We start from the raw sequence: 18,131 nt of genomic DNA, 5'->3' as shown, positions 1-18,131 counted from the left end.
ACAATGACAATATTTCTGTTCTCCCTTAGCGTCGTAATGCGCTGAGATCCACTACCACGACTCCTATTGGCACTTCCAGAAATCTGGGAAAAACGCCCACACTCTGAGAAACGCCAAGTGCCTCTGCGATATCCACGACTCTTTCTCACAATAATATTGCGAACTTCTCGTTCAAGATAATGTATTTTCGTGGTTAAAGAGAATACAACTGGATTAAAATAGAAAAAAGACGAGAAAAGATGTTTGTTTACAAAATGAGTATTCTTCATGTTTACTTATTGTTAAGTAAATCCATTATCAAAAATGAGGATTAGCATTTTTTTTGTTTTTGGTTTATATTTTCTATTTTGTTTTATCCAACTAACTAGAATATATCGGTTTATTTAATTAAAATTACATAATGAAATAAGAATAAATTTCAAATATCCCTATTAATTTTTGTGTAGGTTATGCTAAAATATTTTTTTAAGCAAGAAACAAAGTTTACTAAGAATTGTTGGCCAAATAAAAATAGGATCAACTGAAGTTTTATTGGACTACCCCAACCCTTTAAACTACACCTATATGACAAAACCCTGGCCTCCGTAAATAAATCAGAACCTGAGAAATCAAGTAAAACTAGCTAATGAAATTTGAGGATTTTTTTGTGAATTTGATCCTTACTTTCCAGACTTATGATGACAAAACCCAAACGTAGTTGGGCATCGGCTGAAAGAAGATTGCATCACGATTCCAACGTTTGTGATTACATTTCAGTTGAAATAAAACCGGAGGTGTGTAATTTTTCAGTGAAACACAGAGCATAGACGAGAAAAAATGATGATCTAGTACAAAAATTTGTTCTTTTAAAAATTATTATTTATGTTTCTAAACGGTGCTTAAAACGAATCTGATGTGGATTTTTGAAGAACAAATTTACTTGGACTACATAGCTGATTCGTAACTTTTTATATTTTATATCTTAACTCATTTAATACGGCCCTATTTATTATTTTTTCATCTTAGATAAAAACAAATTGACTTATATATTGCTCACCAAAAGCAGAAAATAATGAAAAATATTATTTAAATTACTTAAAAGATTTTTTGTCTCTTCAGGCTCATTGGCAAGAAATATTGGATAGGTGCATACGTTTTTCAACATAGTAAAACAATCGTTGACAAAATAGATTTTGTATGTTACTCTCTAGGATAAGGAATATATTATTTAAAGTTTTTAAAGTTCGCGGTTGAAGAAAAAAACTTTAATCAATCCCCTTTCCTCCAAGACTTTTCGACCTTCATTTTCACCTCAGATAAAAACTTTTCCTCGCACGTACATATTTTGCCAGAAATGTGTCAAGAAGGCAGAAGCGGGCTGAGTGGAGGAGTTGTCAGGAACCCTTTTTCTGAATGCACTCAGAATGCCAACCTGACAATGGTAAAATTCTACCATCGGGACTCGACGGACAATAGGCTCTTCGGGAGCAGTTCCCACTTACCTGCCTTTTGCCCTGGTTAACAATTTATTGTTTACTTTTTATATTCGATCTATTTTATATATATATAATGTTGATGCTCGTTATTTGTTAAACCAACGACCAGTACGTCAAGAATTTTCTTAATTTTTTTTAAACTTTACGTATGTTTATGTATTAGTGACTGATTTTTACGAATAGAAATATTTTCATCCTTCAACAAAAATCTGGAGAGAGAGCTTCTAATATTTAAATTGAAAAGTACACTATAGTTTCTAATTGGACGCAGATTTGCAACAGGAGTTAAATGTAAACGAGATCACTTTTCTAGACGTATTTTGGCGAAAAAAGTTGTACTTTTTAAATTACACCCTTGAGTAAAATCTTCCCCTTGCGCCAAATCGTTTGGTTCGTAATTTCTCCTCTCGAACAAATTGCTCGTTGAATTCTGATCCAATATTTTCTGATTGAAAGTTTTTCCTACAATAACAACTACACCGCCACTACATCTCACGTACATTTGCGTTAAATTTGAAATACCACGGTTACATAGTACAAATACACACACACACTCTCTCTCTCTCTCTCTCTTTCTCTCTCTCTCTCTCTCTCTCTCTCTCTCACACACACACACACACACACACACAGAGTTTTTTTTTATCGTTTCTAAGTGTAATGAAGTCTCAATAAAAAAGATTTTGGAAGGAAATTTGAAATAAAATGGATACGTTTCCTATTCACACCACATCATAATGAATGGCTGGGTCAAGTGGGGACTTCCATTTATGTAATTAAACTAACATTCTTAATTAAACTATGGTGAGTTAATATAAAACAAATAGAAAATCACTCCGAAAAATTAAAAAAAAAAAAAAAATAATAAAGGAAACTAGGAAACCAATGTATAATAACCAACAAATATTCTCGCACGCTTACAATTTATACCTAAACTATAACATTAACTGTAGACGCATAATAGTTCAGGATCTGCGATATTTACGTTAATTTCCCCGTTTAAAACGGAATTGTGACTTCCTCAGGAACCGCACGAAGCACTGGAACACACGCGTAAATATTATGCATTCAGCACAGAATTGACGTTCATTCCCTTTATTTAATAACAAAATAAATATGTTAAAACATTTAATTTCGCCTGGGTCATAAAGCGAATGTAATTTCATTTCAGCCCAATAGATTAATAAGATTGAAACGAAGATGTAAAAATTTCCGTTATGAAATCAGCGTTTTCCATTCACGGCAACGTTTCACATTATTCTTCAAATAAAATTTTGTGTTATCCTATCTTTGCAATATTCATGCTGGCTGGTGTATATTTACTGACTCAGCGAACCTGTCAACAATTTTTTTTCACTCCAATTGTTTGTCTACATGAAAATCATAATTATGTAACAATATTTACATTTTTTATTATTTCGTTTGTTTGATAACAATTATTTTACGTTCACGGAGTTTATTTATTATCGTAAGGGTTGGCTATTTCACTGGATTTTGTATAGCAAGTTCAAATATTATGTTTAAAACATTGAAATCAAGATAATATATTCTGACCGATGGAACTTTATGACCCCCTTACAAAATATCAACTAAGTCATTGTCGTAAAATATTTCAAATTATTATATTTTCAAATAACTGTATGTGCGTCACGAATGGACAAGGTCAATTTCTCGGATTAAAATCGTCCACTCATTTGTATTCCGAGGCACGGATGAATTTAATGTATATTTTTACAACTTGAAAAGAAAATATATGCTGTAATAAAATAACAGGAAATCGTTAAAAGTTCAGTTTTTATTGTTTAAGATGATACCAAGTAATTTATCCATAACATTAATAAGTCTGGAATATCTATTTTATTTGTTGTACTGTTTGTTGAAGTTTTCGTCGCTTCTGTTTGCCCACTAAAGGGTTGGGCAAGCGCCGTAGATTTGTCATTGGTAGGACTGTGCGGTTTGCTGGTCTGAACTTCTTGTTTGGCTATTTGTAAACAGAAACTATCAGACTTTCTCGACAGTTCCAAGGAACAACACACAAACAATGTTGTCGGTCTTCTACCGACAACAACAACACCTTTCAAACAAATTTATTAACAATTATTATGAAAAGCGTAATAATTTTATAAACGCCCTTTTTCTAATTCTAAAGCGTAAATGTCAAATAAATAAAACGAATGAAGCAGGCCCCCAATCCAACACGACTATTTATTTTAAGGTGTGAAATAAGACGTGGGGGTTTGAACAAGGAGGACGCTTTTCTTCATTTGGTACCCTGGAAACTGCCAGGTTGTCCCCAATTCCGACGGCAATTTAAGGTCTAACTACGGTTAAGAAACTCCACAAACTTCCTTCTGGTTTCGCCAGATGCAAAACATTACCTTCTTCAGAGTTGTCACCCTCCTACGAAATGTTCTTGTTGAAGATTATGATAATTCTTTCTCCTAGCCGATGTTTTTATAAATTTCTCTCCTTTAGCAATTAAACTTTCGCCTATTGTGCCTACCTCTGTTAATGGATTTCCTGGAAGATTTTCATTTCTTAAAGTAAAGAATTCTTTTCAAGAGGGTGGTATCATCTACATAGTTCAAAAGTACGTTTTCCCACCATATCCTTTTCTTAGCTATTATGGGTATATAGTTTAGCCGGGTCTGCTTAGACATATTTGTTATGTGACGTTTTTCCGCAACAGAATCTTCTATGAATTTGTCAAAAAACGACCTAGATATGTCTATCGTGCATCTGTTTGTAAAAATCGGTATTGATTGATGCTTTTCATTTTTCTCTCTAAATATTGATTATTTTTTTTATAATTAACGTTCAGGCAAACTCCAATCTGTTGCTTGTTTGTATCAAACTTCATAAGCAAGTTTTTGATTCGCTTTCCACCGTCCTCGCCGTTGAAAGTTCTATCTACCAGGTGATATTTTTTTCCGCCGTTGGTTCAACTAACTTAATTGCTTTTAAACGACTTTTAAACTGAAATTTCCCTAATGAATCGGGCAAACATGGCTTCATCTACGGTGAATTGAATTGTAAACTTCGCGACAGTCCCCGTCTGGCCACCTTCGGGACTTCGTCGAATCGAACATAAATTTCGGGAGGGAAAATTTTATAGCTTCTACATCTTTAATACTGTATTATACGTAGTGTTTTTCTATAATTTGTGACTATACAACATTTAAAGATATCACTATTATTATGTTAAAATTAAATTATGTTTAAAAAAATTAAAAAATTAATTTAAATAATTAATAATTTAATTATCCTATTAATATCTCGCTTATTATGTACTTCATTTAAAAGCTGTCTATGAGGAAGGAAAATCGCGTTTTTGCGATCTTACGATCAGATTTACCAAGGCAGAAACTCAATAAACGTAGATTTAATTAGGTCGTTTCAGAACATCAACAATAATGACGTTTAAAATGTTAAAATATTTGTACTCTCAGGATACAGCAAGCTAAATTGAATAGAGCAACAGTGTAGTATTGTTTGTTCCTTTATCAACATGTAAAACTATCTTATTTACATCCTTTTGTTATTTTCAGAACGTTAACAGACGAGGAACTCGTAAGGCTTGGAGTCAAATTGATGCCGGGATACTACGATCCATTTCACATGAGGTATGTCTTGCTATTTGTTTAAAAAACAACTTTAGCCTAACAATTTTACATCAGCATCAAATACAGCTTATTGATTGATGAAATTCATAAGAACTAGGTTTAAATGTAACAATAAGAAAAACTAAGTTTTGCATGAAAACCAGTCATTGACAAGAAAAATCAAGTGCTCCATGGCATTAAATTTCTTTCTTTTCTATGGTTCAGGCTTGGGATATTACTTTTTTTAATTAATCATGCATCTTTCTCCTTCAAATGGCTTTTGTCATAGCATATAATACTTTTTTTTCAAATAAAAGTGTTATATAATAATAGTAATAATAAATAGAATGGTTTTAAATTAAAGTACAAAATTAGTAGATGCTACTTACTATGTAAGCAATAGTGACACCCAGAGACCTGAACATGTATCACCTCCACAAATTAGCCAGGCTTATTAACTATTTTGTGTATGTCAAATTGTGTGATGGACCTGAAACCATGAAGCACAGTCTTTTTCTATACGGAATATGAAACAACCAGATTTGGTCTTTTAAATTGAATCTTTGAACAAAGGGAGGTGATTTAACCATTTCGTATCAAGAATCTGTTGGCGTCTGGCAAATCTAGTGTTTATAGACTTATTTTTGATTTCCTACAAAATCTCGGACTTGACATATAAAAGTGTCTGTAAAAGAAAAATGAAACATCGAGGGTGTTATATATGTTGTATTACATGTTATATATACATGATATGGATATTGTAGGGATATATTGAGGGATATTTAGTCAAGTGGCAGGAGGGAGAAGGGAGGCTAAAATGGAGGATTGTAAGAGTAAGATCAATGGAATAAAGAGATTAAATAAATACGTGTAATTACTTAGTATCATGCTCGAGTAATGAACTGTTAATAGTGTGTACGCTATTACGTAGGGTTTCTGCTGGCTGGGTCCGGGCAGCCCAGCTGGGCAGTTGTTGCGGAGTAGAGGAGTGCTCAGGGCAAATTGACCCTACACTATCAAGCGATGTAAGGGATTTTTATCCACATCCTCCCAATGCACCTGCAAGAAAGGGCAAGATCAAAACAAAAGGTATAAAAGGGGGCACTCCGAGCAACCTCCAGGCCCGTCCGGGTATGGCGGATGGAATCCCGATATCACAAGATGTTATATACAAGGCCAAATTTTGTTTTCTTTTTTTTTTAATGGAAATAAGTGAGTGAGTAAAAATTGTGCATTGCACAGAGACTCAGATCGGTGAAAGGACCATTGGGTAATTACGTTAATTGAGAAAAAAATAAGTAAAATAGATAAAAACCAGTCAGTTGCATGCTTAGTTTTTGATTTGGGCACATTTGATTGCACATTCCCACACAATGTATATTAATGGTTAACAAATATCTACTTTCAATATTACAAATTACTGTACAAATATGACTTTATGAGTTTAGCATAGTAGAGTGGATGAGATAACCATTCATTCATTCTACATTACAATGAACAATATGTTACTAAGTAATTTTTGTAAAGTACTATTGCTAAAGTAATATATATTGTGTTATTTACTTTTTTCACTGACAAGGTACACAACTCATCATAAAATTATCGTCAATGTTTTATTTATTTCAGACCAATGAAGAGGGGTGAAATCGGCTGTTTTTTGAGTCACTACAAAATCTGGGAACAAGTAAGTGCTAATAATTTTGTAAATTATTATTTTTTCAACAAATATTTTTAAATACTATATCTGAGAATGAGATGAAATTAAGCTATTCCTTTTTGGTTTTGAACTGAGGCTGGGTCACTTAATGGACCCATTTATGGGGCTTTCAATGTCACTCAACACATTTCAGCTTTATTCCTACTTCAGTGACAAACTGTCAGTAACAGACCAAATAAGCGACCCAGGGGTAAACATGTGTTTACTGACTCACAGGCTAACATCCACCACCAACCTTTTTGGTTTGTTAATTTTTTTCCCCAACTGATGTTTCTTTCGCTGTCAGAATAGTTGTAAATAAATTATTGACTCATAAACATTTTTTTCCTTATTTTCTTTTCAGGCTGTTCGTAATAACTATAATATGGTAATGGTCCTAGAAGACGATGTACGATTTGAGCCATTTTTCAATCAAAAGATGCACAGTTTACTCGAAGAAATAAGAAATCTTCCTATTGAATGGGATTTGATGTGAGTTTGCAATTTTTTATTTTACAATTTCACTTTGAAAGCACATGTGTGCATGAAATTGTTTTTGCATCATCATATAAGATCTAGATGCATTTGTAAACTCAGTAAACTTTGTGAGTATAAAGTACAAAAAAAAGTCTGTTTCTGTAAATATGAAAGGACAAAGTTATACAAAAGAGTTATAACAAATTGTACTTTTCATTTCAGATACCTCGGACGGAAAAGGTTGGATGAAAGTAGTGAAGAACCTGTCGAAGGATCTCAGCTTCTAGTCTATGCCTCCTACTCCTACTGGACCATTGGCTATTTGCTTTCGGCTTCTGGAGCAGCTAAGTTGATCAGGCAGGATCCGTTGAGCAATATACTACCTGTTGATGAATACCTGCCTATTCTTTACGACAAACATCCTGAGTAAGATTGTTATTTTCATGAAAATATTAAATCTTTCATAAAACACTTTTTCTAGGGAACAATGGAAGGCATTTTACCCCATAAGAGACTTGGTGGCCCTTTCCTCACAGCCGTTGGTTATCTATCCAACAAGATACCTACACGAAGAGGGATATATAAGCGACACAGAAGATTCGCCGACTGTAACTACCACACCAAATCCTGAACTTTAAATGATCTTTTATTGCCAAATTACAATGTTTCCTATCGATATATATTGCCATATGAATAGGTTCAATAGGATAATAATTAGCATTTAAAAATATGGTGAAACAAAACAAAGTAATGTATATTTTACTACGATACCATGTAAACCTTAACAGAATTGGTTTAAAAAAAAATCTAATTCATCCTGAGTTTACTCGATTATTATTGTAATTTAAATTAAGCACACCCAATACTGAAAGTACAATTAAAATAAAAAAAATGCCAATACTAGAATTTATTCTGTGCCATAAAATAGCCATATCGAATTAAGTGGCCTCTAGTTAAAGCACTGTGATTTAATTGATTCATTTGTCCATTGATAAATTGTTTATTAATACTTTTCACATTCAAAGTACATAAAGTAAATCTTGTATGTTTTTTAATTTTATGACAATGATGCCATCTTCCTAAAGTCTTCAGTGACAAAATTTTATTTTGAGCTTTTAAATCGCCTTTTGTTAAATGTAGGATCAGTAGAGAAAATTAAAGATTTTTGGCACACAAAATGAAATATTTTATACATAAACTACAATTAATATATAATAAAAGAATGGTAGAGTGAAAAATAGATTAATACACACAAAAGTGAAACATTCAAAAAAATCAATTTTTGTTAAATCCAATGTTAAAGCAATATTATTTATAAAAAATAAATAAATAAATAAAGGACCATAGCAACTTGTAACTGATTTAAAAAAAATTAAAATTCTTATAGTGTAATGGTTCTACTTTATTTATCTAATTGTTATTAAAATCTGCGTAAAGATAAATGAAATATATTTCTTTTAAACCACAAAGATATTAAAATTGGTCATTTTTAATATACAATAAAGAAGAAACAAATAATTACTGTTTTTGTGGGTGGGAAGGGACTTTTAGGCAAACAATATTTGAGCTTAGTGGACAATACTAACTACTTGGTTTATATATATATTTAGTTTATATTTAATAAGTTAAATATTGTTGCGTTTATCATTACATTTTTTAAACATGGTCCACATTTTAGGTCCTGGTTGTTTAATTAGATAATAATTTATTTATGTTAAATTTTGGGATTACTTTTTCAAGATCATTTAGAACAATCTCAACTTTCTAATTTAATTGGACCCTCAGTGATAAAGGTTCAGCGAAAACAGAAACATCAATTAGCTGGGATTGTTCGTATTTCAGACTTTGTTATATGTTTAGTAATTAATAGATTGTTAAGTTAAATTTATAACCTTATATTTATACTCGAATAGGTTTTATCACTTAGAAGAATATGTTTGGTTGAAGCCTTTCAATTATTTTTATTACAAAAAGTGCAATACCAAGAATGTGCCATTATTAAAATTTAAGTTTGTTAACCAAATTGATTTAATTATGTTATTCCATTATATCTTTGGTATTTTTAAATATATTCTTTTTCTAATTAGTTATAGTTTAGTATTGGTTGCTGTATTAGAATATCAAATTTTTAAAAGAATTGTTTCACTCAGTGCCTTTTTATAATAAATATATGATTCTGTCTTTAAAGTTTTTAATTACTTTCCTGCCTTTTAAACACGACTGTTTTTTGTTGCAAAGTGTGTAACATTAACAATTCACCTGCAAATTAAAACTAATAAGAGTTGTTGGTGGCACTGGTGGTATATATATACATATATACCAGTATATACAGGGTGGATTTGGATCCGTGAAAAAAATTTTGGCTGAAACTTCATTGAAAATGAAGTAGAATGCTGCCAGAGTGGGTGCCCTATCTCTGTTCAATACGGAGTTATGATTGTTCTTGTGTTTTTCATAACAAAAATCAGACCTTATGCTATTAAATCACATTTTCCCAACTTTTGGCCAAAGGTCGTTGTTCAAATCCCGCTCCTGACACTAACTTTTCTTCTCAACCATCTTTGTATAAAAATTGAAAATGATAATTACTTACCAACTTAATTAACTTAATTTAAATAAAAACAATAATGTACTCACAACCTTGCTCGTTTCCGAACAGCTCCCTCAGTACTGAGAGATTTAATTTCTCCTTAAATTTCTGTGCTGCAGCAATTATTCGTCTTTTTAACTCATCTCACCCTATGTACTTGATTGACCTCTCCGTCTGGAGTTTTGTCAAACAAGACACTACAAGGTACAGGTCAACAGCGAAGAACATGACAGTACATTCTCTCAAATCAAGTGCAATATACCCTAAATATTATAGGAAGATGGTGTCTCTGTGAGAAAAAGTTTAAATGTAAACCGTAAAAAGACATACCCTTCACCAAAATAAGGAAGCTTAAAATAAAGACGCCCACCTATAAAAGGTGAAGCCTTAACTTTCCTTAAAGAAACAAAGTTCTTTGTTTCTCCAAACAAGACCAAAATCTCAAATAGGGAAAACATAAGCAACATCTTGAAAAAAGCCAAAGCTCTATTAAGCATTGAGCAAAGATGACACATTAAAAATTACGTGTAAAGATTATACACCATAACAGTTAGGCCCTTGGTGACATATGGAACTCTAGCTTGGTGGCCAAGAACACTACAAAAGGAGACCCAGACCTCCCAGCCTTACATATCTATATCCACTACAAAAGGTGGCTTTTGAGAATCAACAGTCTCCTGAGATATAAAAAAAATAAAACCAGATCTAAGGAGGAGCTACCACAAAATTAAAAAAAGATTTGAAATAAATGAGATAGCTACAATGGTGTCTGATAAAATGAGAGAGCAGCTCAACTTTGACAACCCTTCCAAATGGAGTAGATAATAGAGACTTTGGGAAGAAAGGTGGTCCCAAGCTTCAAGAAGGTTCCTTAATATGGTACAAATATGGATCAAAGATCAAAAAGGAAGTAGGCATAAAAAAGTTAGAGAACTGAACTTTACCCTAGCAAAGTGCCTTGAACTAACATTAACGATTTCCCAAGCTGAAGTCCAAACAATGCAACTCTGTGCACAAGTGTTAATAAGGAAAAACATGCACAGTTATAAATACTCTCAGACAGCCAAGCAGCCATAAAGACACTAAATGCGTATGCTTTCAACTACATAGACTCTGGGAAAGCAAAACAAAATTACCTTAAGTAGATTATTGGACATGAAGACAGAAGAAAATGAATAGGCTGATCAACTAGTCCCAAAAAAAAAAAAAAAAAAAAAAAAAAAAACACCCATTGGACCAGAACCACAACTAATTGTGCTTAAGTTGGAACAATAACCAAATTCATTGAAAAGTTTGGCTATTCAGTGGTGGTAGTTGGCTAGTAGTTGAGCACCATGTCAACGCTTTACTGATGTGGCCATCGATGCACCTTTCTAAGCTTATTGATTTGTTTATTATTTATTAACAGCTTTTCCTACCTTTCAGCTTCTTACTTGGACCAAGTAAGGTAATATTTTCTTACTTGCTGGACCTCATATTTGTGTAATAGTGGAAAATGCTACATCCACTATTTATCATGTTCTTTGCAAGGCTTAAAATTTCAAGCTTTTTCTACAAAAACATATATTTAATTAAAATCGAATATTAAAAGAGGTTACATTGGCAAAAAATCTGTATAAGATCAGACAGGCAAGCAGCCGTAAAAAAGTCACAACCAACATACGAAGGGAAACACACCAACCTGACACCAGGACACAAAGTAATTCTGGGTAATGTAAAAGCCGACAAACTTGTCAGAAGGAAAAAACATATATGGCCCTGAACCTCGGTGGAATAACAAAGACAAATACAGAATCCTTCTTCTCAAAATGGGTCCACAAAATATTATAGGAGAGTGGAACTCCACAGGTGCAGATAAAGTAAACTTAAAGAACCCTCACAAAACTGGCTACATTTGCCACAGTTAGACAGATTAAAACTCAGACGAGTGTCAGGGCTATATACCAGTCTCAAGTACCTAAAGGTGGAAGAATCTGGCACCTTTATTACCTTGGATGTGAAGCAACTGTTCATTTGGGACATATATTTTATTATGAAGGCCCAGGGGAAAGAATGGCAACAATGAATTATAGTTTTCAAGGGAAGGATCTAGTCAACCAAACTGCTAATGAACTAAGAAAAATTACAATAAGCCAGAAGACTCCAGTACTTGGGGAATACAAAACCCCTGCTTACTAGTCTTCCGCCATCTTCATGATCAATTAGAACAATAAAACGGGGTTTGCCTAATGTGTCTCTTTTTTAGACGATTCGTTCAAGAACTACGGTAATTTGAAAACGAAAGAAAAAAACACTAGTTCGCAGATTTTATGATCTTTCTTCAAACAAAATTGCTAATTTTTGTGGTTTCAACTTTAAAGTATTAGTGTGAATACTTGTGTTAGAATTCTTTCGATGTCGCCAAGAGCATGGAGGTCAGAAAGGACGCTGCGTCTTTTTTTACTTCTTCTCTTGGCAGGTTCATCTAAATATTACCTAATCTCCTGCATCAGAAATTGAAAAACAACCGTTCGGACACGAATTGGAAAAAGAGTCATCGCCTCTTTGGCAAAGGATCTCAATGGACATTTCATCCTGTTCTTTAGTGGTCGGTGAACTCGAAGGAGTGGGGCACCGGAACGCATGCGCCACCCGGACAAGTAGGTCTTTCAACTTGATGATGCTTCTGAGTTCGGCCCTGGTCCAGTACCAAAGTCTGTGTCGGTATGTACGGTTGTGTACCTCTTTGAGTTTAACGAAAAATCAACAACCCCCTTCTTTGTTGTAAACGTTGACCTGTGTGCAATTTACACCAATTTGCAAGGCTAGCTTAAACAAAAAAAAAGGTGAGACGCATGAAATTAAATTGGCGTTATGATTTTTTTTTCAGTTTTTGACCACGTGGGTATAAACCCGCACGACTCCTAGGTCTTGACAGATCATTCTCGATAAATTGGTCTGCGACAGAACGATCTGAATATAATATATAAAAGGCTACAGCTTATGTATTATATATAGGGGCGTTAAGCACTCCTGTAAGTCAGGAATTTCTTGTATTTAGATCCTAATCATAACATGAATAGATCTTAAAGTAATAAAACATCTAAGAAGTAAAAACTAAATAATATAGTTTCCGTATGCGTTTTCATTCAACAATCAATTCTTTCCTGGAGAAAATATTAAAAATTACCGATTCTCAGTGCTATTTAATTTCATTATTTTATCACATATCGCATTGAACGTTTTTACATCAACATGTTTAAACGAAAATTCCACAACACTAGAAAAATAATATACTTGCTGTAAAACGTAAAAAACTGTGATTTCCTTCATGCAGTAAAAGTCTAAACGTAATCACAAGGCAAAATAGAATATTAAGGACAGATACTTTACAGAAAAATAAGCAGGATATGCTTTGTATCCGGTTAACAAGTAAAGGGACATTGTGAAGGTGTCAAATGTCCTTAGAAATATTAAAAACTCAATGCCTCGCCCACTCATGAATGTGTAAATATATTATTTTACCTGCGTCCAAGGATGAATTGTAATTTTACACAGATGGATAACATCGAACTTTTTGTTTTTTAAATATTGATTTGGTTTAAATCCATCTCAACAGCAGTTGATTGAATTATGATAAGACCGATAAAATGAATAAAAATACAATAGTAGTTATACTACCTTAAGGAAAAACGAGCCACAAGGTTTGCCAATTTTTTATTTATTACTGTAAACAAAATACAATGATAATAATCATACTACTTTAAGAGAAAACTAGCCAAAAGGAGTGCTAATTTTTACTTATTTAGTTATTAGGATAAACGAATAAAATTTAAAAAGAACATACGATAGTAATCATCCTACTCTACGAGAAATTGAGCCAAAAAGAGAGCAAATTTTATATTTATTTATGAGAGTAAACGGATCATATTAATTAAAACACAATAGATAGAAATTGTTTTACTTAAAAAAATTTATAAAAAACGAGCTAAGAGGAATGCACATTTGGATTTGTTTATTAGAATAAACAGTTAAAATTAAAAAATAATAATACTAATTTAAAAAAAATCGAATCAAAATTAGTGATTTTTTGTTTCGAATAAAATGTTACAATATCCTTTTAAAATTATGCAGTTAAATAGATATAAAAATTACAAAATAACAAATGCTGATTTAAATGAATTGAGTTAGAAACTGTTAAAAACAAGTAAGAAATACAAATTAAGTGATTTATTATCTAAAAAAATATTATAATAAATACTAAAGGGTTGTAAAGTTATAAAAGAAAAATATAACTTAAAATATGCTAATGTAAATTCATGATTTAACTTCTCTTCGAACTTGTTTGTAGAATGCAGAGAGAAAAGAATTAAATATAGGAAGAATCAAAATTATTGAAGGATCGCATAATCCGTCAAGGAGATATTTTTACTGTAATTAGTAGAACGGTACTAAATATATTAAAATATGAAACCTGGTCAAATAACTCAGTACAGAAAAGTTTATTCGGCTAAATAAAGATGGAACACCAATTAATAGAGTTAAAGGAATATGACTTCTAGAGGAAGTAAGTTAAAAAGAATGTTCAAATTCCTTATAGCCATTAATACTTCTATTCTTTACCTAACTCGTAAAAATTTTAAATTGTAAAGATTGCAGTTAATAGTTGTAGTAGTGAGGGATTCCAAACAGGAGAATAGTAGAATTGATCTTACTACGATACTGGAACTTCTGTAAGAAAACTATTTTCTTGTAGGTATCTTTATACGGCATAGAAGGCATTTGATAATTTGGTGGCCATTGTAGGTTGTTGGAATCCTTGAAAAAGTCTAATTTCAGGTACAGACACAGTGAAATAGCATTACCATTTTTCAGAGCTAGTTAACTAATAGACAATGGACGGTAAAAATTGCCGATCAGTTCAGTGATCTTTGCAAAATTAGTAGTGTTCTTCAAAGTAGTTTGTTACAGGGCCTTGGTAGTATAGTATTTATGTGAACGAAATCAATAAAGCCGTCCGAATTAGTGCGGATAATGTACTTTTCTGAGCAGATGTGTACTCTTGCTCGTACTAGATCAGCTACTATCACAAAAGTTCAACACTCTTCCATAGACGACTACTTTGGTCTCATAATCAAAAGTTCATAACAAATTCTGAGAAAACAGTGGTTTCAGCGAGTACAAACTCATCTTGACCAGCCCGTTAATAATGTCATTCATGCCTCATCTTAAAAATTTACTCGATTCTTCAACGTGAGGCTGCCCTTCACTGAGGGTGTTAAACCAAACAGCTTATTTTGGTCTAACTTTAGACTCAAATATATCATAGACACCACAGAAACCAAACTCTTGAACAAACTAACACTTTCTTTCGCCAAACTATCTCGAGACAATGGTTCTTTAAAGAAACCATCATAATCGCATACAAAGCTTCGTTTGAATCTCTAATCTCTAATGTGTAAAGTTGAGTATTAGGGAGGGGGGTCGTTGAAAATGATAAATATAAGTGGAGATAGATGAGCACCTTGGAAACACTAGAGAAAACCTTCATTAATTGAGACTGATAATTGCCTAATACAACAATCTGTTCGGTGATCGACTAATTAATTTGTCATAATTTGTGCTTCCTAATATAGAAATAAATGTTTAATTCTTTTAACAGTTGTTTTATTATGTTTATATATAAATATTTTATTGAAATGTAAATCCAAAGGTTTTTGAATTTTCATTCATTACTATACCCTAGTGGTAAGAAGGAGATCTCTTACGTGGTCGACTGTTTGTCAACTCGTGAGACGAAAGGCTTCGTTTCATTTTTTTGGAAAATTGCATTACGCAACCGTCGTCGAGTTTCTGCCTGGTTTCGAGACGACGCCTCGGTTGTCTCAATACTTCTTGCAAATTTCCAGGGCTTCCAGCCACCTGCCCTGACTCTTGCACCACCGCGAAAGGACTGGAAAGGTTAGAACCGTTCTTAAGAATGAATTGTTTCTGGACCGTTTGGAAAGTATCCGAATTCGGTACCATCTCCGAGTTATGTGGAACGCCCGGGCCGAACGAGCCGAGACCGTTTTCTCCTCAACCTACAAGTCCCATCATCGTCCGGATTAAGGGTCATTTATAGCATATAAGCCGGTCATAATACATTGAAGCTTAGAACTCTTTTTTAAAATATACTTTGTTTCATACATTAAAGTAGATAAAATTGCAGAAGAAAATTAATAAATACGTCAACAATAACTTGTCTTTTGAAACGTGTTGATATCACTTAAATAACAACTGCGTTTGAAAAGAAGCAAATATTTTATGATATGTTTATCACTAGACTATTTTATTATAATTATATTATCACTAGATAGACGTCAATACTTCAGGAGATTATCCTACATGTCAAATTGGACTAAAAATTCCCTATTGTAGAAGATAAACTGATTGTCAATCTTGTTAGAGATACACATTTCGCTTTTCTTGTTACATCAACCTTTCACAATCCATAAAGTCCATCGTATGTCAAAAAATGTTATCCTCCTGTGAATTTGATAAAGCCAATGGAAAGCTCATTCAAAATCCTGAGATTCATTTGCTTGTTTTATTGTAACCTTAAGCAAACAAAATCCAAAATCAGTCAGTTAGAAGATAAACTTTTAAGAGTTTTTAAAGTTCTTGTCTAAAGTTTAAGTAAAATTTTCATAGTTATATAAATATTGACCGATACGGTGCTTTCCGAAATGTTGCCCTTTGTAAATACGTGTACCTAATTTTTCAAAGGCCAGTTATCACCAGTATCAAATTAACGTTTAATTGTTTCAATAATATTTTTTGGTTACAAGCGGTTAAAAAAAAATCATTCAGTAAAATTTTGAAACCTATATTAAAAAACAAGGAAAGCAATACAAAGGAAATTGATACAAAAGTGAACGCAAGAAAAATCAAAAAGAGCCAAAATACTTACATTATCCAACTTCTTGAACAGTACAAGCCTGAGATAGTTTTCTCGCAGGTATTACTGATTTCAAGGTTATTGTTTTGCTTATTTTCAATTTTTTACCAAAGAATCTTTTTGTTTACTTTGTTATACTTCCATTATTTTTCAATAGAGGTTTCAAAATCTTAATGACTATTTGTTAATCAATTGTAACTGAAAAATCAAATCTGCAATATTTAAATTTTAATTTTAGTTTGGCGGTAATTGAACTTTAGAAATTAAGGACAGCTTATTCGTAGCTTATTCTGTAAGACATCGCTAATGTTTTGTTGAACTTGCTGATGTTTTCTTCTTAGTGATTTTGAATTTTCTTTTGTTAAGGTTACAATAACAAAAAACTAACAAACTTCATAGGATTTTTGATGCTCTTTCCATTGGTGTAATCAAATTTTACAGTATTATTATTATTATATGTGATATCTTCTGTAATAAAGTTGTGAAAGGTTGAAATGTGCTTCTGAGAACCTGAAATGTGAAATGACTCTAATACAGATGAGAATTAGACTTTAGATAACAGGGACTTTTTAGTACAATTGACGTTACATACAACCTCCTGAAGATAGATTAACTTAGGATAACTGATAGTTTTATCTTCGTACAAACTATCCACCCCACTTTTGCTAATAATAAAGTTTTTCTCAATTTGCTTTTTTTTTACTGGTTGCAATTTTACTTTTTTTTAATCTCTCGAATTGGACCACATATACTGCGGAATTTTTGTGTAAGATCGATGTGAAGAATTAAGAATATCGTGCGCAGTCCTTAAACAGGTATCTCCTTTTTAAGGACATAGTCCACTCTAGGCAGCATTTCACTTAAATGTTCGAGATGCTAGATCTCTGAAACTCCCTTCTTTACGTTAGTTGCTTAAATGGGGGGAAGACGACGGAAATTGCAAGTGTACAGTCTGTAACCTAAGAGTAAAGGAGAATATTTTTTATTTTGTATCCTAGTGTCCCATATTATCAGAGCTTCGAATTCTTCTAAGACAGTGTGCTTTCCGGGTCTAAGCTGCTGAATCAACACCAAACATGTTGAAAAATCGCAAGGTCCTCCTTGCACGTCATGCCTGGCAATATAGGTAGGAGTTCAGTAACGATTCGTAATTGCATTATTTTAATTCAGTTTTTTAAAATATAATTTAGTGCCCAAATACGGTAGACGTATAACCATCAATGCCATATAAAACTTTATAAATGTTCAATATGTAATGTTCCTTCTTTGTTGTAAATAAAGTGTGTCGTCTATTTATCTATATACTATTTTTCAACCGATTGTAACAAAAAAAACAATCAAATTTTTAGAAATGAAATTTTAGTTTTACATGGGT

General features: G+C 32.5%; 3 protein-coding genes across 7 annotated transcripts in view; 2 read left to right on the top strand and 1 right to left on the bottom strand.

Moving 5' to 3' along the window:
• Positions 1-8,472, top strand: part of LOC106661464 (glycosyltransferase 25 family member) — a 126,052-nt gene extending 117,580 nt beyond the window's left edge. The window contains exons 6-10 of the mRNA XM_014384881.2: positions 5,021-5,095; positions 6,701-6,758; positions 7,135-7,262; positions 7,470-7,673; positions 7,729-8,472. Coding sequence (XP_014240367.1) covers positions 5,021-5,095; positions 6,701-6,758; positions 7,135-7,262; positions 7,470-7,673; positions 7,729-7,885 — 622 coding nt within the window. The 3' untranslated portion in view covers positions 7,886-8,472. The remainder of the gene's footprint in view (positions 1-5,020; positions 5,096-6,700; positions 6,759-7,134; positions 7,263-7,469; positions 7,674-7,728) is intronic.
• Positions 1-18,131, bottom strand: part of LOC106661474 (melanocortin receptor 4-like) — a 187,617-nt gene that overhangs the window by 110,603 nt on the left and 58,883 nt on the right. Inside the window, exons 2-3 of one of the 5 annotated variants that reach the window (XM_024226448.1) lie at positions 5,953-6,133; positions 5,464-5,564 (exon numbers count right to left, since the gene is read on the bottom strand). The exons of 2 other annotated variants lie outside the window; for them this stretch is intronic. The gene's annotated coding sequence lies outside the window, so the exon portion shown is untranslated. Of the gene's footprint in view, positions 1-5,463; positions 5,565-5,952; positions 6,333-18,131 lie in introns of those variants that run through there. 2 more of the 5 variants (XM_024226447.1, XM_024226449.1) reach the window with 2 other exon arrangements.
• LOC106661453 (calpain-C) overlaps positions 12,515-18,131 on the top strand; it is a 90,146-nt gene continuing 84,529 nt past the window's right edge. Inside the window, exon 1 of the mRNA XM_014384859.2 lies at positions 12,515-12,662. The gene's annotated coding sequence lies outside the window, so the exon portion shown is untranslated. The remainder of the gene's footprint in view (positions 12,663-18,131) is intronic.

The sequence above is a fragment of the Cimex lectularius genome, unplaced genomic scaffold (assembly GCF_000648675.2).
Source record: "Cimex lectularius strain Harlan isolate CLEC.00 unplaced genomic scaffold, Clec_2.1 scaffold99, whole genome shotgun sequence".
Classification (NCBI taxonomy): Eukaryota; Metazoa; Arthropoda; class Insecta; order Hemiptera; family Cimicidae; genus Cimex; species Cimex lectularius.
The sequence above is the reverse complement of the archived record's forward strand: the minus strand, read 5'-3'. Positions and strand labels throughout refer to the sequence as shown.